Raw genomic sequence first — 22164 nt, 5'->3', positions numbered from 1 at the left:
CATGTGTCATATAATTTCCAGATAAATTATGTGGTTATTGCAGAGCCTAAGTCTGATCTTGATATTACTGTGAGCCCAGCCGTGTATGCGCTGGACACGTGTGGAGCTGTGGATAAGGGTAAATGGCACAGGGAAAAGTGCAAGTACACTGCCACGTTGTCCTTTTTAGCCTGCTCTTGCACTTGGAAAAGGTTTTTCCTGGTATTTGAGCTTTGCCAGCACAATTTCCACGCAGGGAGCATTTGGTGATGTAGAGCTGATTGCGTACTCTGGCGGGACACTCCTAGTCTAGACACCTCTATCTTCATTTAAATCCTGAAGGTGTAAGTCACCTGGAAGAAGACGAGTAATAATCTTGAAAACCAGTCACAAAGCCATCATGGCCCACCTTTCCAGTGCTGGAAGTACTAATCACCATGGTGTTGTCTGATTGGCACATAAAACTTGCAAAAAGCAGTACATTTAGGTTTTTGTTATTATGACTCTTTACAACAGCAGGAAAAAGAAGTCTGCAAGGCTTGTGGTTTGGAATACAAAAGAGAAGCATTTTCTGAAACCACTAGATAATCAAATTTAAAAAATCTTTTTAATTGTTCCAGCCCTAAAGCTAGTTTAGGGCACTATGGGACCAATTACGTTACTTAAACCATAGTTTCTGATCTCTATCAATTATTCTTACAGCTTGAACAGCCCAAGCCTTTAGGAAGGTCATTTTGATTAGGTATCTGTGGCTCCATCACCACCCACAGGTATGGTTACATCGTTAAGGGGATGCTTCAGTAATGACACAGTTTCTGCTTAAACTGGAGTTTAAAGATTTAACTAGGAAAGGAAAAAAATGTTGTCTGTTCCCCTAACTCCTTTTTTTTTCCCCAAAAGGAAATAAAATAGATCTGGAAGACCTACTGAATTTTGCCTCCATGCACAACAGATACAAAGTATTTCCTTGCACCAAACTTGTGCTTATTTCATTGTATTTATAGCACAGGCTTTAGGGTGTGAGAGGGCTTTGTCCTGTGAATTAAAATTGATGTGGAGATGTTTTAGCTCATGAAGGTAGGTTTGTTTGTAGAAGTAATGTGTTGGTAGATCAGCTGATACAGTCGGAGGAAAACAAGACAGATGATCTGAAAGGTCTGCATATGCAAAAGCTTGTTTACATTTTTCAGTTTTATTAGTTGACCTTATAAAAGATAAAACATCTCTTTAGACACCTTCATTTTGTTTTATCCTTAGACCAACTCAGATATGACACCACTGTTTCTTGACTGGTGATTCTTTCAGGTTAGGATGGTAATTATATTGGTGAGAAATATGGCTTAAGATACGGAATTTTCAGTGGGGCAAAATTTCTGTGGTTTTTTTCCTTGATCTAAGGTGTTTAAACAGCAGGTATTACAAGAAGTCTGGGTAAGTATGTTTCAATACACTTTGCTTAGTGCAAAAACCTACAGGACTTACAGAGGCATCTCCAACAAGAATGACAAAAACTCCTTTTTTTTGTTTAAAGCATTTAGTTGCACCACTGCAAAGGGTGCTGATGAAATCACTGTCTTAGTTGCACTTTAAAACTCTAACAGAAAATTTTTTTTGTTTATAAACAAAGCACAGTTGAAAAATGTTTTACTATTCACCATGAATATGTTGTACACACACACATATATATATAAATAAATGACATGCATGTATAGAGAGGTAATATAAATATAATTGGTACTCAAAGTAGAAACTGGACAAATACTTCATGTGTATTTTTAAATCTGTAGTTTTGTATTTTCCAAGCATAGGATAATCTGCTGTGAAATTGTTTTGCCAGTTTGCCCTTTGTCCTGCACCAGGTGTGTGGCCTTCGAGGAAGAGGGATTAGGCAGCTATCTGCTTTCCTGTACAAGAGCTCTATTTTCTTTGAAGGTGCTGCTTTCCCATTTGTAAAAGGGGAATGGGCCAGTGCTTCTGCTTTTCCACTGCCAGCATACACAGCTTGGCAACAAATTACAGCCCCCAGGGAAGTAGCCTCTTACCATTCTAGATTAGGAACAGATTGCTTCCCTGTGAAACAATAGGAGAAGCAAAGCAGAAATTCTCTCTTGTTTGTCCTCTGCTTCACAATGTATTCTTGAAACAGCCCATTCATGAGAGTTAGCATACCTCCTCATCCAGATTTGTGGTTGTATTGTTTTAAGTAATGGTAGTGTACATAAAACTGGCAAATACTGCAGTGTTTTAGGTTTTCATTTTTAGATGCTCTTGTTCAGTAGTTAATGAACGAAACTGTTTAAAGTCATCTGTGGAGAGTGGCTCCACTTCACTGCCCTGTTTTCCAGATAGCCAGATGACGGAGAGAAAAGAAGAAGTGGTGGGAACAGAAAAGCACTGTGAGCAACTTCCTAAACAGGAAAGATCAGATGTACAAAGCCAAGATCGTGCTAGTACTAGTCCGGTGCTACCAGAGTCTGCCAAATTTGCAGCACTGTAAGGCCAGTTTACTTTACAATTTTGTACTTCAAAGATATGATGTAAGCTGTTTTGTTTCACTGAGTAGAAATGACATAAACTTTTAATTAACCTCTCTTTCTTTTTGTTTTATTGAGAACAAGAAAAAAGTTCCTCATAGTAGTTTTGAAACATTTTTGTGTCAAGTTACCAGGGCAGCAGGCAAAGACAGATAATCTACCGGGTAACTTCTCAGCAAGACAGTTCTGTCTTGCAAGTAATAAGTGGACCTGAGGCGTCTGTGCAAGATGAGCTCTCCGTGGATGCAATGCACGTGTTCATAGATGAAAATGGTGAGTTTATCTAGCTGGGATAATCGCAATACATGAGGAAATTGCTAAACACTTCAGATGTCCTGGAAGGATATCTCTCGTTTGTTACTGGTTGCATGTTTTTCTGTGTATGTGAAAGAAAAGGGCTTAGTGATTTAAAGTCAGATGAGCAATAAATAGAGTTTTCCAAATCCACCAGTGACCATCACAGACCCAAGCCTTCCACAGTGCCTAAAGATTGTCTTCCATACATCATTCTCAAAACATGCTGGCTAGGCCAGAAGACAACTTCTGTCCCATCAGAAGAACCCCTGGTATTTTCTGCATGACTAGAAGTTTTGCACTGACCTGGCTGGGCAAAACATGACTCTGTTTTACAGTTTTGTTCTTCAGCTGGCTCAGACTGACCTCTTGTTACCATGATACTACTCTCATTTGGAGTAGTGATCTGCTACCCCTTTTAAGGAAATTAATGAGTGACCTAGCCTTGCCCCATGCATATACTTTGCATGCCACTGCTCTGAAGCTATTCTTAGAGTCTGAAGCTGTAGGATGGGTTTGAGCCCTGTGTAGTGCCCTGTGGGGTACTGGCTTATACCTCTGAAAGGCAGCTGTCCCAAAAGCCCTATTTCCTTTAAAGCTGCCTTCAAAACCAGCATGGAATGAGTGCTCATGGTACTGGGTCTGTGATACTGGAGATTCTCTGGTTTTCTGGTTCCTCCTGGCCCTGCTGGCAGCCTGCAGCTGCTGCTGTGCTGTGGGCAGAAGGGCAGCAGCTGCCAGTGGGGCAGGTGATGTGGCCTCTGGGTCAGCCAGCAGCCACCCTTGGCTTTGTGCTGCCTCTGCAAACAGGGAGGAGCTGTGCTACACTTCTAGCAGAACTTTTTATTGCTTTGTACCCCCTGACCTCACCTTTGTGAATGGAAAGAGGAAAATCTGATTTCACATTTTACAGCAAACTTATATTAATCAATGCACTTTGCATTTAATTTACATGCCTTTTAAATTTTCACTGTAACTTCTGTGTTTTGATTTGTCTCAACTTTTCAGTTCTTCAAATGTTAATTTGCTTTCTGAAATCCAAAATGAGCCTAATGCACAGACTGAGAAATACTTATTTATCAACATGCCTGACCTAAATTGTGTATTTTATAAGTTTTTTGTGTAAACAAATGATTACATCACTGAACTGACATTTTTTCCCTCTATTTTCTAAAGGGGAAATTAGATCCTGCTATTTAAAAGCTGGCTGTCAGAAGGAAGGAAGTTTTAGACATCAGCTATCAAATTGTGATTGTATGTCAAATGCTCAGTAAGTAAGCCCTTATTTTTAGAAACATTAAAAGTTTGCATTGCTAGAAACTGTGAAACTGTAGCTGTGAAAGATGCGTGTGAAGGGGAGTACTGGTGTGTAAATGTGCTAACCTTTCCTAGAGAAGTCAAAGCATGAAATTTTTTTTTGCTTTCTACTAAAACAGTGACAGCTTTATAAGAACATTGGAAAGAAAAAGTGAAAATGAAAATCAGAACTATCCACTTGGCTTTAACTAATTTCTGGAAATAGCCAAAGTCAAGTGTAGATATTATAAATCAAATTGTAAATAAAACAAAGTGGGACTGCTCTCTCAACCTTGTCCTGTTTGCTTCCCATACCTGTTGCATTCTTTGAAAATTTTTAGTGCTGTGTCAGTATCAGTCACTGACCTGTGGATTCTAGCAGCAGAGCCTTTCACCTTGCATTAAATCTCTGATGATAAGTTGCTGCTCTGATGAGTCATCCAAACAATTTTCTTTTTTCAAAAGTTCTTTTTGGAGTGATCCATACAAATCCCATATTTATTACTGTGGTTTCCACACTCTTCCATGTGGTGTGCAGTTTGCATATCTGTAAAAATAATTTTATCTATTCATAAGTATTTTTATGAAATAATTTTGTTTTTCATACTGTTTTACAGCATTTGGAGAAGTTGAGTAATGGAGTGAGAATGGTCTTTTTTGAATAGCAAATACTGTTCTGCAAGTGTTTGGCTTTCAGTGGAGACTTTTGAAAAACTTGGGACCATGTTAAAAAGAGTGTTAGCATTTTAGATAGGATGCTAATATCAGTGACATGAGAATAATGCTTTTATCTGTCAGTGGGAAAAGAGTCAAAAAAAAAAAGAAAAAAATTGAGTAGTAGAAATGTTCTGTCTGTCTTTAGCAAAATAAACCCCCATCCTGGTAGAGTTCAGTTTTGACCTAAAAAAATCAAACATTTTAGTTTGGTTCTATTTATTTCTTGAAAATATTATTATTATTATTATTATTAATATTAATAATATTATACATGTTATTATTAATAATATTATTAATAATAATAATTCTTCTTCTCTTTATAACTCTCTTTGTTTCACCTTGGACAGAACACTCTTCTGCTCCCCCTTCCTATAACTATGAACTTGAATCTGTCCTCAATTCAGAAATAGTTTTTTGTCCCCTGACTTTTAGCAATTAATTTGTTTTTAATCAAAGGAAGGACAATCTTCCTTCTCATGTAAGAAGTCATGCTGAATCTGCCTTTGCTAGATGCTTATGTGACATCTCTGTCTTCCTATGCTATGTGCTGTTTTTTAGTTACGGTTTGCAGACCACAAGGGATGAGGTTTATTTTTAAGGGGTCTGCTCAACCCTGTCAACAAAAGCATGTTCAGCTATTCTTTTCAGGTGTTTATGTGCATGTAATTTCTTAAGACCAGCACCTTTGCTGTAAATCTCGGAGTATAATGACAGTTCAGACCGGGGAACAGAACAAATCAGCAAAGAGGAGTGGGTTCCCAGGCCTGTTTCTTTGTGGGAGTCAGTGGGAAGCCAGAACACGAGGTTTTGCAAGAAGAGAGCATGAAGCATGAAGGAAGCTGCCAGAAGTTAATATGAAAAATAAGAAAGGGGGACAAGGAAGCATGAAGTATGCTTAAGCTGGTTTTTACGGGGGCAGTTTGTAATGTCTAGGCCAGAGAGATTAGTGAGAGCTGTTTGTTCAATGGGCAGTTTCTACCATCTGTGAGTAGGTTGAAGGGTAGCATGGAAAGAAAGGGGTTTTTGTTTTTTCTTCAGATGTTTATCATCAAGTAGTCTTGTATTTAGACAATACAGAGCACTTACAGCATATAGAAAATAGAGGAGCAAATCTGCTTTAAGGACAGTTCAGGAATGAAGCATCTTTCCCTCCCCCTTTCTCCTGTCCCCACCTGCAGGCTTGTTCATCAGTTGTGTCAGGTTACTTGCTTTTTTGCTAAAGATAAACCAAATGATCAGTGAAGGAAAGGTTATTGCTGATGAAAAAGGCAAATAGGATAAGATAAAGCACAAAGTGTAATCAGCAAGTGCTTCACTTAGTCTCTTTTGTGTGTCTGTCTTTAGAGGGTCCTTTACAAAAATTACTCTCTTGAGGGTGGGCCCTCTCTGGTGGAGATCTTCATCATAAGAGTAGCCCATACCAACGGGAGATGCTGCTGTTATGGAAGGATATTAAAAAAGAGACACAGAAAGCACCTCTGCGGTGAACTTGACTTATCTACCAGCCCATAAAAAAGTTAACTTAGGAGAAGACAATGATTTTGACAGTACAGCTTCATGAGCAATTGAAATGGTGCAGAAACAACCAATAACTTTAGGCCTGGTGTCTAAATTCATTAATGAGTCATCCAAATTAGATTTTACGAGTCAAGAGATGCAGGAGAAAATTAATGGCTAGCCAAAAGAGGTGGCATCCTCCTTTCATAGGGTAGGTTTTTGGTCTCATGGATCACAGATTTCAGAATTTAGCATAAGCATAGAGAGCATTGCAAAGGTTTGCAGTAGATGTGTATGAGCTCTTAAAGCACTTTTCACCAATCATGCTTGCTTTATACTGTTAAGATTAAGCTTCTCCTAAGGGGAAAATGTCAAACTGAGTTGAGCAAGTGGAGTAACCATGTGGATTTGAATGGAACGTGCCCTGATGTGCTTCTTTATGAGGAGAATTGACCCAGGATAGAGGATGGCAAGAGGCCTCTTGCTTTGTGGGTGTTGTTGGGAGAGGCAGCAGACACGTCGCTGGTGTCTAGGAGCTGGTGATGCTTCTGCGTAATGTTCCAGTTGTGAAAGGGGAAGGAATTTTGACTGGAGAGGGTATGAACTCTGGCTGGTTTGTCAAAAGTAAGGTAATTGCCTTATGAATTGGCCATAGGTAACTACCTTTTAACCCTGTTATGTAAAACTGAAGAAGGTGTCTAAATACTACTCAAAAAAAAGTTATTAAAGAAAGTCTTGAGGCAGACAACTAGTTAATCTTCAAATTATAACTTGCCATTTCTGTGTATTGAGTCCTACTATTGTCTTCTCAGTTTGTAGGCTTAAGCATTTCACATCAGATTCTTAGGAACTGAAATTAAAGCAGTAGTAGTTCCTATGGCCCATAAACATTTCATCTTCTTGGCATAGCATCTGAAATTAATTTCTCACAAATAATTCAAAATCTTAACAATGTCACTCTGTCACAGAAGTGAGGGTGTGTTATGGTTTTATTTTTGTTCTTTGTTTTTGTATGCTTCCTGCTCTTACTTTGCTTAGGAAGGACTAGATGAACAACAATGGATTACAATGTGCCAGGGAAAGCAGATGTTTGAATCTGAAGGGGTCTGTGATTTCTTCCTTTGGAGACTCCTTGACTTTTCAAGCAATACTGTTAAAGGGAATTAGACTTTGTCTTGTCAAATATCCGTGGTCCACCACCTCTTTTTGATTCTGCAGTGTTGTGAGATGATCTTTGGAGTATTCTCCAGTTTATAAATGTTAATATATATTCTATCAGTTTCTATTTTTTGTCTTTGTTTTGTTTTTGGTTTTTTAGTTTTATTGTTGGCTTTTTCAACTACAGTAATTGTCCTAATATTACCTGTACCTGCTGTCCTTGTCCTGGGAAATTTTCAGAGCTTCTTAAATGTAGTATAAACACTTTCTTATTAATAATTTCCAAAATTATCCATTAATTCTATTAAAGGTTACTGAGAATTAGAATTTCTTCAGATTGTCTCTGTACTTGTCTGTTGCCAAATTGGCTCTCACTTGCCTAGCAGTCCAGCTTTAAAAATATTTGATGACCCAGCCAAGTTAAATCTTGAGGAGGTTTTTATGTTGTAATGATCACCAAAACTAGATAATTCCTTTTCCATCTTAATCCCCACTTTGGTGGGTGATTCTTGTCACCGAGTTTGGTAAATTATTTAAACATTGGCAGGTAGCTAATCAAGTCCCCAGTTATTGTCAGTGTAATTACCCTGACTCCACTTTTGTCTGTTGGCTTGCCAGCAACACCTCTTGCCAGCAGTCCCAGTGGAATGGATTCCCTGCTGAGCTAATTGCATCTAAATTTGATGCTCCCATTACTCTGCCAAGTTCACCTCTAGCTGTAAATTGCTTCGTGACAGGCTTTGACAAGACAAAAGTATAAAGTCTATTCCCAGCTCATGGATTATGTTAAAAATTAGTACAAAAAGACATTTTAACCTGTTCTGAAGTGAGTCACCACGACATGTGATGGAGCCTGGCTTTCCTTGAGGTGGCAGAACACCTGCTTGCCCTGAGTCTTGGTGGCTTGGGAAGACAAACACCATCACTCTGAACATCCTCCTTTCCTCCTTCTTCACCTAGGTTTATATGCTGAGCGCCATATTGTAGGGAATGTCCCCCTGGTCAGTTGGGGTCATCTGTCCTGGCTTTGTCTCTTCCCAGCTGCTTGTGCACCCCCAACATCCTCACTGGTGGGGTGCTGTGAGAAGCAGAAAACGCCCTTCGTTGTGTGTTAAGGGCTGCCCAGAAATAGCTAAAACATCCCTGTGTTATCAACACCATTTCCAACACAAATCCAAAACATAGCTCAATACCAGGTACTGTGAAGAAAATTAACTCTACCTGAACCAAAACCAGTACAGAGAGAAGGATTGCCCAGCTCTTAGCAAAAAGCACCTTTATCTTAGTTGCAGATTCTCCTTGCTGTGTGACACTTGGTCTTTCATTTGGAATCATATATAAAATCCAACTTGCTCTATACCTTTAAAAAAATAATTATTCCAGTTTGAGCCTTATACTGCTTTCTTGCTCATGTATCTTTTAATTTACCTGTAAAGTTATTAAAATAATATCACTTTTATGTAGGATAAAATTATATATCCATGTATGTTTCATTACTATATGTGATTCAACCATACCAGTACAATCATGCATTCATATTGCACTTTGCATGTTCTGTCTGAGCAGTTGATCCTCTGAACTCCTCACTATTTTTAGATGAGGCTCTGACACTGAAAACAGGCTTCTAAAAAGCTAAAGTCTAAAATGTTTTGCAGTACAGATAAAGACCTCAATTTAAAAAAAATTGCTTAGATTTTTTGTTTGAGAATAATTTTTTTTTTGGTATCATCAGGGCCAAAAGTTTAAAAAAGTATTTGCAGCAAACTAGTGGCTAACAAGTACTAAAAAAATAATTTAAGGTACCTGTCAGTACAGCTGCAGAGTGCTGGTGGTTTTGGCCCTGGGCGAAAGAGAGAATGTCAGATCAATGAGCTAACTTATTTGATTTACATTCTGATCCCAGAATAAGCTGCTTGAGTGTTATACAATAAGAAAGTCTATCTGAATGCCTTAGTGGTACTATATGTCTCCTTCATAAATCCACTATTACTTTAGTATGTTCACTGGTGGAAAAATTCCCTGAACCCTTGAGGTTATTCCTCATAGGAAAGAGTAAACTTAAGAGTAGATATTTTTTTTTAGTGTTTCAAAAGGTTGTTTTAGAATGACAAAAAGTGTGTCACTAAAACATCTTTGTATTTCTCAGCGAGGTGACCCAAATAACACAATCCCCCCACTGTCTTGTAATAAGCTGCTGGATCTTAAAGATTTCTTAATGCTGCTTGTCAGGTTGTGCAGCTCTGCAGCTGAGCATGTTTTGAAATGGATGTGAAAAATACTATAGAGTCCTCTTTGGTATTCAGTGATTTCAGATGAGCTGCTCCCCCGGGCATAGTGCTGCTTGAACACAGAAATGAGCGGTGTGTCTGCTCTGAAAATGGTAATGTTTGTATTGTAATGAAGCCATCGATTTTTCTGAAAAGTACTCTTTACAAACTCAGTAGCATTTTCCTGATGGCTTCCAAGGGGCAGGAGGAAACCCCTGTGTTAAGCTTGGCCAGTTAAAATACTTTCCTTTATTTGTGTAGGGGTTTCTAGCCCTTCTTTCACTGAACACTGGGCAGGACACGAGTGTTTTCAACAGAATGAGACTCAGAGGCGAGAGGGAACCATGCTGCCGCATGATGGCAGCAAAATCCTGCTCAGGAGTAGGAGTTTATGGAGTCCTTCAGGTGTTGGGACTGGCTTCTGTTCCATCCCCTGCCCTTCCGTAAGAAGAGCTAAAAGGAATGTTTTTAAGTATTTTGGAGATAACGCAACTGTGGATGCTAATAATGCATTAATTCCAATAAGGCTGCATCTTCTCAAAATGCATACTCTAGTTTATTAGGTAACACACACTGTTTATTTTTAAAGTTTTTAGCACATTTATCTTTGCTTTGAAATGTAATAGGCTTTCAAATTAGCAATTTACATGCTTACTAGCAAAATAAAAGTATCTGAATACTGGGAAGTAAGAGTGTACTGAATGAATCCCATTCTTAACATTTGAGTAAGAAGGCATTCATCACTTCCTACCTTCATATTGACCACAGTGCCTTTGGGAACGTGCTTTACAAGGCCTTTCTGTCCATCTGCAGTAACTGACCTAATATGTACCACTCCTTGTTTTGTAGTCTATTGCAACACTTCAGCAGTGATCTTTTATCTTTCCTGCCTGTTATGTCAGTGTATCACTACATCCAGCTTTCACATTCTGTAAACTCAGATATTCTGCCTTATTGTCATTAGGGGTGTTATTTTTACTAGTTAAAACAAATGCTAAAAATTGTCCCCAAATCCTGTAGTAAGATATGTATAAATTCACATTTGTACAACTAGCAAAATATGAACAAGATTTAAGAGAGATTTCATCTTTACCTTGAGCTGCTATCAGATGTAAACACTGAAGAAAGTTAAGATGCACATTCTGAATTAATTTTACTCTTTATGAAACTGCTAATGGTCTTACCAAAAAAAGTGAAGAGTCCTTCCTCTTTGAGTTTTTTCTATGTTTCCTGTGATTGAATTTGTCACATAATCACCCACTCCTAATGCAGCTATCACTGGCATATTTCAATCTTTTTACGTGCTCTGAGTTGCTTTTTAGTGTAAATCTTGTTGTTTGGTTATTTGGGAACTGTAAATCATCATTTTCTTGAAAGAAGCAATATCCACAGCTAGTGGCTTTAGTGTCAGTCTGGAACTGTGCAATACTCTGGTCAGATTGGTGCTGGCAGCTTTCTAGTGGAGACCTAATGACCGTCATCCGTTCAGATAGCTACATTTCAGCCACAAAGTGACTGTTTTGAAAGACCACAAAGGTATGGGTGTTTCGAGTTCCTGCTGTGTTGTCAGCACTGGCTGGGTCTTGTGCAACCACATTGCTCAGGTCTCAGTTCAGCAAGTGCTTTTGGATGCACCTCAGACCAGTACTCCAGAAGCGATTGCTTGTTGGACATGCAGGAGGAGCCATTTCCAACTCTGAGCTGCCCTCTGGCTCCTCAGCCATAGTTGCTTACCATCACCTAAATATCTTTCAGCTCTATTATTTCTTATTGCTATTGATATTTATTACACACTGTAAGCTCTATAGTGACCCAGACAGCTGTCTTAGGCAGTGTAGTGAAATCTTTCCGGTTTTAAGCATGTGAGGACCAAGAGGAAGGCTCTTCATTTATTGCAACTGTTGTGATGGCTACAAGATTCCCTGTCTTTTCTCCAATATGCAGGTTAAAATGAAATGTAGCCAAAACCTGCAAATCAGCTTTATTAACAGGGAATTCTTTGTGGTGTACCTGTATAATGAGCTTACTTTGAGAGGGGTTCAGACCCAAGGCTAGCTAGTCCCTAACAAAGGGGATGACTTAGGCCGGGTTATATTTGAATGGCTTGGACCAAGTTGTCAGTGGTGTGAAGCAATAGGCTAAACAGAGAGGGAGAAAGAATGTTTTAGTATAACCACATAGTGCCGGAAAAATCTTCTATGTGATGTATTATTGCTCTGCTACCTTATGCTTACCGAGTGTTCTTACAAAATGGGATTATGAGCCAGAAAAGAATTCCTGGTTTTATACCCAGTTGTCAGTAGAGGGTGCTATGTAGCTTTTGAATTTGATCTGCGTGGGTTGTATGTTTATCAAAGACATTTTTAGTTAATAATTTATTATTCAAAATTTAGTTCAATTATACCTTTGCTTACATTAGCATTGCAGTTTACTGTGATAGATCTTGATAATATTAATTTGATTCTGCAAATGAACAGATTTTCTATTTAGCAAGATTCCGTGTTATATTGCGATCAGCTCCGTTATAATGATTTTATGATTAGAGAGTGTTTGCTCCTATTTATATATGGTAATAAATTTATAGAATCTAGTTTATAGGCTTACAAAAACACAAACACCATCATCGCATTTCTTACTGGTGTTTGCTGTCAGTGTGATAGCAATGTCATCAGATGAGATGTACAGTTTCTAAGTAGCTGTGCAGGCAATTCATCCTTGGAGGTAGCAAGTGAATGTCAGAAGGAGGTTGTGTGGAAAATAGGGATAAGGAAGACAAAAACAACAAACAGGAGCTGAAGGAAATGGAAGATTAGGAGATACAGGGCGATGAGGCTGATGACTGCCAGATGACAGACTCTGATTTTGGAACTGTTGCTTTGCTAGCTCTGCCTTCCCAACTTCTCTGCTCTAATTGCCTTTTCAGGCTTATAAAGTTTCCAACTCTTTCCCACAGTCAGTGTCCTGGCTGCTTGTGGTCTCCTCTACCACTTGCTGATAGGCGGAGCTGTGAATTTTTTCTGTAAACACAAAACAGACTATGGGCGCTCTTGGCTTTTTGGTTAACTTCAAGTCTGGTGGGAGATGATTTGATCTCTTAAGTTGATTCTTGGAAGAAGTCTTATTAATAAAAGCTTTTTGATTTCTGATAACAGATAGACTCCCCCGGAACTCTGTTCCATCCGTCTGTCCTTCTGCCATTTCCATTTTTGGTGAATGTGGGATAAAAGATGTGGTCTGATCTCAAAATAATTTTGGCTTTTGTAGAAAGACAACTAAAGATGCAGAAATTTAGTGAAGATTGACTCTTCATTTAGGAAGGCATGAGCAACCACTGTTCTATTCCACTGCTGTTTTGTTGAGTCACCTTTTGGGCAGGAATTCCCAGGCTAGTGTTCCTGCATAGCCTGGGCTACATTTGCCTTTTTCCTGCTGTGAACAAGGAGACTCAGGGTTGCACCCACAATGACAAGGAATGGGACAGCTCATCCTGAGGAAACAAACAAAAAATCCCTTGCCTTCCTTCTGACTGGACAAAGTTGTTCTGTAGTCCATATCTGTGGGAATCTTACTCCTGGGAGACATTCCTCAAGGCTTCCTCCACTTTCTTCCTGCTTAAATCTTCTGGTTGTGATCCAGGATCTTGGATGAGCGCCCATCCCTTCTGTACTGTTTTGTTAATAACTGCTGACAAAGGAGATGATTCTTACAGAGAGCTGCCTTGTGGCTGGGACATCAAGTGGGTTGTGTTGGGCTGTGTTCTCATTTGCTAGTACCGTCCAAAGGAAACATGACAGCTGTCCTGACTCTGTGGAGGAGATCATGCTGCTGTCTGTAGCACAAGGAGTGTGGAGTGCAGAGGAAGCCATTAGGGTCAGGAGCACGGGGTGCTCTCATTTCTACTCAGCTGAGAGTTCTGCTGGAGTGGCAGATGGTGAATATCAGGTCTGGAATTCAAGCCTGATAGCAATCAAGGCTTTGGAAACATAAACTACCTGGCTCAGAAACCAGAGACAGGATGGCTCATTTGGTGACATCCTGAGGCTGATCGTGTTCCTGTTGGTCCAGGCAGAGCTAGCAAATCCTGGAGGGAAGAAGAGAGTGTGTGCATTTCAACCTGTTGTTGTGACACTTCAGCCCTTCTTTTAAGTAATCCAGACATTGAACTGTGCTCCAGAACAGTGCTAACCACTGCAGCTGAAGTTAACAGCCAGTTATGTGCAGGACAGCCACAATTTTAATGCTTTAACAAGGGTTACATGGCAGCCTTTGGCAATTGGCAACCAAAGGCGAGGAAAGTTGAGTTAACTAAAATTAATAAGGTACCTTTGGGGCAAGTGTAGGGTATGCAAGAGGAGGGTTTTAATCTTTGCACTGCCATAGGCTTCCTGGCTGACTGTAGGCAGATTGCTCTAGTTTCTTCCTGTGTCTTTATGCAAAATAAGAGCAACAGATATTGGCTACCTTGCATGAGCACTTAGGTGCTTTCACCTCATGTAGATACAAAAGTAGTAAGAGCCCAAGGCAGGTATCCAGAGGCAGTGGGCCAGTGAGCTTGGAGCAGAGCGCCTGGTATATGAATCTCATTTGGAAAAGAATTAGAAAGAAGTATTCAAAATAAATCTCTTCCCCAAGTAACAATTACTTCATTTCAATAAAGTTCTCTCTGAAACCCAGTCAGTCATGTCATGGTAACACACCATTGCTGCAACCCAACAGGCTCTGCTGCTCTAAGGGGGGGTTTTTGCAAGTGTTTAGATGCTGTAGCTTCAACACAAAGCAGTGAATGTGAGGAAAAGCAATAGATAGTATCTTACTCAGGGCCTTCCCAGGGTGACTTTACACTCAGTATGGAGGGTATCTGAGCTAGCCTTATGTGAATTAGTTCATGTATTGTTGTTTTGCTAGGGCAGAAGGAAGTTCTTGTGGGCTGAATTCTCAGCAGGGTGAATCAGAACTCACCGAATTTAGTGCAGGTGAAACCAGACTAGCTTGGTACCTAAGTGAGCTTGTTGGAAGCTATTCCAGGATCTCTGCAGCATCTACTTTGCAGTTTTGCTCTGTAGATGTGCCTCTCTACACTTGAATTGTCAATGGACAGAAAAAGGCACTTCTGAAGTGTGATTCCTTGAGGGTGTTCATCTCAGGATGAGAAAAGCTGTGATACAGAAGTATCTGTTTCTCTGTGGTGGATGTAGTAAATCAAGTGTATCTGAATTTGGGTGTTAACTGCTTTGTGAGTCTGTGCTATACTTCAGATATGAAGGTGGAAGGTTCCCAAGTCCTGTGAGCCAAAGAGTAGTGTAATTACAGGCTTTCTCCTGTAATGTTTCACAAATATTAGGAAAATATTGCTGCTTAAAACAATCTCTTTCCTTTCTGTCCTCTGTGCACAGTGAAATACAGTTCAGCTCCTCTAGTACTACCACTTCAGAGAGCCAAGAACCATCTTCTGGGGATCAAGCAGCGAGTGCACTTCAGCAGCAGCTCCTACTGATGGTGGCCAGAAGGACCCTTTCAGAAAACCCACGGGTACATTGTAATATCTGAGTTTCTAGCATCTTGATGGACTGCTCAATAAACAAAAGCTGCAGGCTTGTTCCTGAGACAATTTTGTTGATTTTGCTATACTGCTTTTCCTGGTATTGCTCATGTGGGAGAAGATGTGTTTTATGTTGATGGATGCAACTCAGCTGTTTTCTACTGACACTGAGTAGTGTCCTAGGGGAGTATTTAAAGACTCCATCACCGAAAAAGTTCATCTTCTATCTTCAATCATATTTCATTTGGAAGAGGACACAGCTGTTAGGATTTTAGAGACACCACCAGATTTTAATAGCATGAAGTGTTTATTCCAGATTCATTGCTGTCATAAAACCTCATGTCTGGTTTCACTTTTCTGAATTGGGCAACCAGACCTCTGAATGTTTGCTGTGGAATGTTGAAGCCACCTCCTCATTGCAGCTAGTAAAAGAAAAAGGCCCTCAGACTTCAGTTGGCGTGGTGTTATGTGGACATGAATTTTACAGTGTTTGGGCTCTGCGACTTAGGGCTATAATCTGTTTTTACAATTCCTTTTGTAATACCTTTGGCTTTCTGTCTGCCATGGCAAATTCTAGTTTGATATTTGTGAATAACAGTAAAATGACAGTTAATTGCCTTTCATCTTAGATTTCCCTCAGGAAAGTAAGGCTAAAAGCAACTTGTATAAAGGAAGTATTTTAAATTAAAAATCAGTAAATTGTCCCAAATAGTGTCTTTCATATTTGGACAGTGTCTTCCATCCAAAGGCTTGGATGTTTTCCAGATATTTATAGTCTTGTAAACTGCCTGCAAATTAGAGAACAATTGTCATTTCTTCTTTCTCTTTTGGGAAGACTGCTCCTCAAGGTCACATAGCAAGTCTGTAGCCAGGCTAGGCAGTATTTTCAGAACTTCCCAGTTTCTGAATTTTTTTTCTTAAACATGAAATTCTGAGCCTACATAAGTCAGGAAAAGTGTTATCATTGATTTCAATGAAGCTAGGGCTTCAGGCTGTCTCTAACACCATATAAATTTATGAAGTGAATTTTTATAAGCCCTTTTTTGATAGGAGAAACAGTTAGACTTGAGTGACTTGCTCAGGGCTAGTCAGAGAGTTTCCCAAATCCAGCTGGGAATCCATTCCCCAATCAAAAATCTGACTCCCACCCAAGCACTACAAGCTTCACACAGAAGATTTCATCCAAAGGTTACAGTTCTTCAGGAGCCAAAATGTTCACTTATACACTCAGCTGTGTTAGGCTGCTCTGGGGACTCAACGATCAGGTCCTCGGGTGTTTTAAGTAAACTCCCTGCCACTGTTTTGATTTTTTTGTCTAGTTATAGTGGGCAATCTACATTAGATGTGTGAAGTTAATGGCTGCAGTGGACTGAGTTTTGCTTTACTTTCTGTTGGGTAATAGGACCCAAGAGAAACAATACTCTGCCAGTATTAGCAACTGTAATATTTTAAAACATGTTTTTTTCTTCAAAAATGCCCCAACCACATGTTTAAGTCACTTTTTAAAGTAGTAATAAAAGTATTAAAATTTGGACTACATAAACTACTTTCAGGTTTCAAAGTCAGTGTAGTGAAAGGATTGCAATTGGTCTCATGGTTTTTAAATCACTCGGAACTGTTAATAAAGGAAAGAATGCCAAATAGCCCAGCATCCCCTTGCATGTCTCAATGCTCAGAAACATGAGGGATTGTCCTGCACTGCTAGCAGTTGAGCTCCCTGACCTGGCATGGCTGAACACTTTTAGTCAATTGGAGGCACGAGATAAAATGCCTAAACTTGAATTTCTTTCTCCAGAGTTTATGCTAGCCTGTTTCACCTCACATTTGCCAGCAGACTGAGGATATCAGCGAGTTGTTTCCCAGCTGATGCACAGGAATACATTGTCATGTGTAAATTGTGTGTAAAATTCCTTTTCCTGGAAAGCAAAGATTAGAAATTATTCCAATATTCTGAGAAAAAATTTAACAGTTCCTTTGTGCAGGTGGACAGGTTGTCTAAAAAACTGTGGTTTGCTAACAGTTCTAATTTGATGATCAATTACTTCACACAGAAATCCCCTTCCCTGACTAGGAAAGTTAATCTAACATAATTAGCTCTAATGTAGACATTGCTTAGAGTTCCATAATAAGTATATTTGTTGATTAATTATCTTTAAGGGGGGGTGGGGAAAAGGCTGCCTAGGAGTAGGTTGAAAACCACTGGACTTCACAGTTATTTCAAAATCTCAAATTCATCTTCTTGAAAGAAAAATAAGTAATTTCCCCCCCTCTGTAACATCACTAATGGTATACCTTGGAAAGAAATCACTGCTTTGCAGAAGTGTTTTTCTTCTTCTGTTGTTTAGCTTTGCAGGCTTGGCTAATGGTCTGTAGATAGCTGCAGGAGAGTTGTAGAGAAGAGTTAGAAAAGGCCTTAGAATCTGGCAAAAGCAAGATATTTCTTAAGGAAATATCCAAAATTCAAAAGGATGGATTGATGATTATGATGGTAAGATTAGAGACTCTTAAATTAGTGCTGTTCACGCTATTTGTGCTTCTTTGCAATTTTTTTCCTCCTCTTGCTGTTCTTGAGGAGGCACATCTGATGCGGTATTCAGGATCTCAGGAAAGATAAACAAAGCTGTGTTCTGGAAGAAAAGTTGATAAGTCACACCTCTAGGCCTTAAGGCCTACTTTTAAAATTTTTTTTTAATTTAAAAACAAGGTTTTGTCCTGTCATGTTTTTGTGTTGTGCTGTAATTAGCCTGATACATGGGAAAATCTTCAAAAAGAAACTTTAGACAAATACTGGCTTTGGACTAAAAAATAATTACTTTTTAAATGAATATTTAGTATTAATTTCTGAGCATATCATCACTATTGAGCTCCATAATTAATATAGTTTCTGTCCATCTGCAGTAATTAAGCTGGTGTGATATTTTTGTTTCTATTTAAAATTACAAAAATGAATTTGCTAACATGCTGCCACTACTCCTTTTAGCAAAAAAAAAAAAAAAAAATCTGATACTTTCTGTAAATTTGGCCTTTTCAACACCTGTTTTGCTGGCAGCTGTATGTGAATGTGCTAGAGTTCTGTGTATTTGTGGTTTGTTTTTATAGCAGCCCAGCCAGGACCCTGAGGATTCTTCATGTTCCTCAGCACAACGGAAGCTGAACAGGCAGTTTTACAGATTTGTTATATTCCCTGGCAAGTGGATTAAAGTCTGGTATGATCGTCTTACCTTGTTGGCATTGTTGGACAGGTAAGCTTCTTTTTTTAAAGCTGCTCAATGTAGTGTTACAGTGGGTGGCTCCACATGTCCATAAAGCAATGCTAACCACTAGAGAAAGAAAAAGTGAGAACTGTATTAGTGTCTTACATTCAGGTTGAGTAGATAGATGTGTTTTTGCTTTAAGTTGAAGTTTGGGGTTAGTTTTAGTGGTTCTTGCTACCCTTTGTCTTCAAGTAGAGACTTTGATTCACGTGAGTACCAGGCTTGTAGACTAGTCTGTAATTTGATTCACAGATGTTATAGACCCAATGATTTCTGATGAGAAAATCAGAAGTGGAAGGGTCCCAGGTATTCCAATCTCTAAGAAAAGAAAATAATTTATAGAATGGTATCCAGGTGGAGATTTTTGAGCTGCTACCTCTGTTCCAGTTCAAATTTATTGTCTGTACTTCTGGTGATGGTGCTGGGCCATATATGTTAACATGGTCTCCACAGCAGAAATTTCAGATGGCAGTTTAACCTGCTGCAGAAATCAGGCTACATGTCAGGGAGCTTTAAGTCCAGAGCAGATATTTACTTATCGGTGGTGTTTCAATTGCATGGAAATCTTTTCTGCTGATAAGCTCTTTTGTTACAGCCTGAACACTAATGTTGTTTTTTATCTCAGCTTCCACATTCTAACAGAACAGACAAAACAAATAAAACATCAGATGACAAATTTGGTCTTCAATCCAATTCATTTGTGTCAGATGTTTATATTTTTCATTAATGGAATGCCTTATTTCCTTATTTAAAAGTGTTTGGGTATTTGATTTTATTTGTAGTTGTTCATGTGGTGGGGTTTTTTTGTTTGTTTGTGCTTTAATAAGCATGCACTTTTCTACTTTCAAATCATCTCCATTGTGGAATTCTAACTGGGAGGTGACATGGGAAGAAATATTAGATTTTGGTGCATATGACTTTTTTTCCTATATATTTTAGCTATCATTTTGGAGAAGGTTTTTGGCATGGGGATGAAATACCGTTGAACACAGAAATGCAGTAATGGGATCCAGTAAATTCTGATAGGTGCAGCACTGACAGTTCACACCAGCTACAAATGCACCTGCCTTGTTCTAATGACTCTATAAATATTTGTACTTCTCCAACACTTTTATTCACATAGGACAGAAGATATAAAGGAGAATGTATTTGCTGTCCTTCTAGTAGTTCTTGTTTCACTTCTTGGATTCCTGACTCTGAACCAAGGCTTCTGTAAAGACATTTGGGTTCTATTGTTCTGTCTTGTAATGGCCAGCTGCCAGTATTCTCTCCTCAAGGTAGGACTCAAGATCATAGCCCATTGCTGAATTATCTTCTAACTTCTATGAAGGCAAAATCTTTCAAGCAAGCATCTTTTTTTCTGTTTTGTTTTTAGAGTGTTCAGCCTGATCCTGCTTCACCAATACATGTAAGTCTCAGTCAGTAAAACAAGTCTTTCTCCTTTATTATCGCTTGTGTACTGTGAAACAGCTGGCTATTCAGTGCAACACAGATATTAGCCATTTGCTGTTCTAGCTGATTTATGGAAAAGAAAAAGACATCTCTAATTTCAAGACTTCGTACTACGTTTAATTATTTTTAAGCTATTTGAGTTTATCACTGCTATTAGAAAAGTGCTTTTTCTTTAAGTTAATATGTGCAGTAAAAAATTCATCTGGACTATCTTGCTAATGTTCAATCCTGTGACATCACACAAGCCTTTTCATTGCTTTCCTTTAGAAACAGACAGAAAATAGCAGAAGTTCCAGATTAGCAGCTTGGTCATTGCTCAGTTGGGATTTTTTTTCCTGTTTTTGATCTTTTGTTTTTTGGGTTTTTTTTTGAGATTGGGGATTAATCTTCTCATTTTTTAAATCTGCTATTGAAGATTTATTTATTAAAAATATTAGCTCATCAAATGACACAGGTGTTTTCCCTTCATTACAATATGGCCACTGTTCCTGTGCTTGTGTCCTGAAGAAATGGCCAAATCTTTGGGTGAATGCAGGATGTAAGGATCCTTGCTGATTGCTATTTTTTTTATTGGATGCATCTAAGAAATTGAACTCTGATGGTGCCAACCACCTTGCAGAGAATCAGTTCTTTACACAAGTCTGTCCTTGTTATTGGACTGTTCTAGGGGCATCATCCTACAACTGCAACCTTACCACTCCACCTGTCATGGTGTCTCAGCATTTTTGATTTGTGGATCTTGGAAGACATTTCAGTGGCCATAATGCCTCTTCCTTTCTTTTACGCTGCATGCTAGTTGCTTATATTTCTTATTTAGCTCTTTGAATATTTTTGAGGATACCCTCTCTTCCCTCAGGTTTCAAAAATGACATGTTAAAAACTTCAGGTCTGCTGGATCAGTTCCCTTTGGCAGGGAGCAATTATTTTTGTCAGCTTAGAGGCTAGAAATACAGGCTGAAATTGAAATTGCTGTTATTTATATATGTATGCTACACACTTCACTAGATGGATTTCAGAAGATTCTCAGTTTCTTTTCCATGTGCCAATTATTAAGGGGTGAAGTTATGGTGGTTTTAGTTACAATGCATTCACAGGAAATACCTGTCTGCATAAGAAGTAGAGAAAGGTAATGAACAGCAACTTATACATTGTAGGGTAATATTTTCAATATATTAAAGGAATATTCCAACCTCAGTGAAAAGTTGGGGGGGGTCTTGTGACTAAACTAATATAATTAGATCATCTGGCATCTGTCTAGATAAAATAACGTGAACTGTCATCAAATAGTTTGCACTTAATCAGACATTAGTAATGTTAATGTTTGTTTAAAGTGGGTGGCAAGCAGTTGAATCAAAACTTCATTTTAAACCTATCCCGCCCATATATTTTTATAGTATTAAACACAAGGTAGTGTTTAAACAGAACATTTTTTTTTTGTGCAGGACCCAGGTCTGAATTTCAGGTTCTCACAGTACTATTACAAGTGTTATTCACTGTACTGTATTGTGTAAGTCATGCAGCAATGGAACAAAGTAACAATATGTATTCCCATCTTCCTTTTCTTTCCTAAAACTTTATTAGGGATACTCTCTTGCAAACTCTTTGGTGCACTATACAAACTCCAGCAGAAATGAATTAGAAAGTTTCTTCACTAAGAGTTTTAAAGGTGGAGGTGTTACCATGCTAAAATAGAAGATTAGCAATTTCTACATTATATCTTTTTAACACAATAGGTATTTGTAAAGGCTTGCTTGAGCTACTAAGCACCTCAGAAATAGGACAAGAGAAGGTGAGAAGAGATTCTCCATGTACTGTTTCATAATTCATATGATTGAATTAAAATTAAAGAGAATAATGTCTCTTGATGTTAATGTAAGGATGCAGAACAGCAGAGGGATTAAAGAATGATCTGTATCGTGCCCATGAATGAAAATGCAGATGAGATTTTTTTGAGTGTGCAAAAAACCATCATGAGCCTCAGATCTGCACAGTGTATTAAGTTCTGTTCATGGATCCAGAGTAGCTGCTAATGCTTATGTTATCCACGGCTGCCGAGGAAGTTCCGAACTTCTTCCCTATCTCCTGTGTAGAGTTTGTTACTGTTTGATGTGACTTTGTGACTTTGTCATCTCTAGCCTGTAGCATTTTGAAAGACTGCTTTAAAATAGCATCCAATG

At 38.7% G+C, this 22164-nt stretch overlaps 1 protein-coding gene across 1 annotated transcript in view; it reads left to right on the top strand.

The window, feature by feature from the left end:
• Positions 1–22164, top strand: part of PCNX2 (pecanex 2) — a 151250-nt gene that overhangs the window by 19844 nt on the left and 109242 nt on the right. Inside the window, exons 6-12 of the mRNA XM_069010280.1 lie at positions 2325–2472; positions 2641–2786; positions 3984–4077; positions 15136–15271; positions 18381–18523; positions 19659–19812; positions 19911–19943. Coding sequence (XP_068866381.1) covers positions 2325–2472; positions 2641–2786; positions 3984–4077; positions 15136–15271; positions 18381–18523; positions 19659–19812; positions 19911–19943 — 854 coding nt within the window. The remainder of the gene's footprint in view (positions 1–2324; positions 2473–2640; positions 2787–3983; positions 4078–15135; positions 15272–18380; positions 18524–19658; positions 19813–19910; positions 19944–22164) is intronic.

This window comes from Aphelocoma coerulescens, chromosome 3, assembly GCF_041296385.1.
Source record: "Aphelocoma coerulescens isolate FSJ_1873_10779 chromosome 3, UR_Acoe_1.0, whole genome shotgun sequence".
Taxonomy (NCBI): domain Eukaryota; kingdom Metazoa; phylum Chordata; class Aves; order Passeriformes; family Corvidae; genus Aphelocoma; species Aphelocoma coerulescens.
This window is presented reverse-complemented; position numbering and strand designations above follow the sequence as displayed.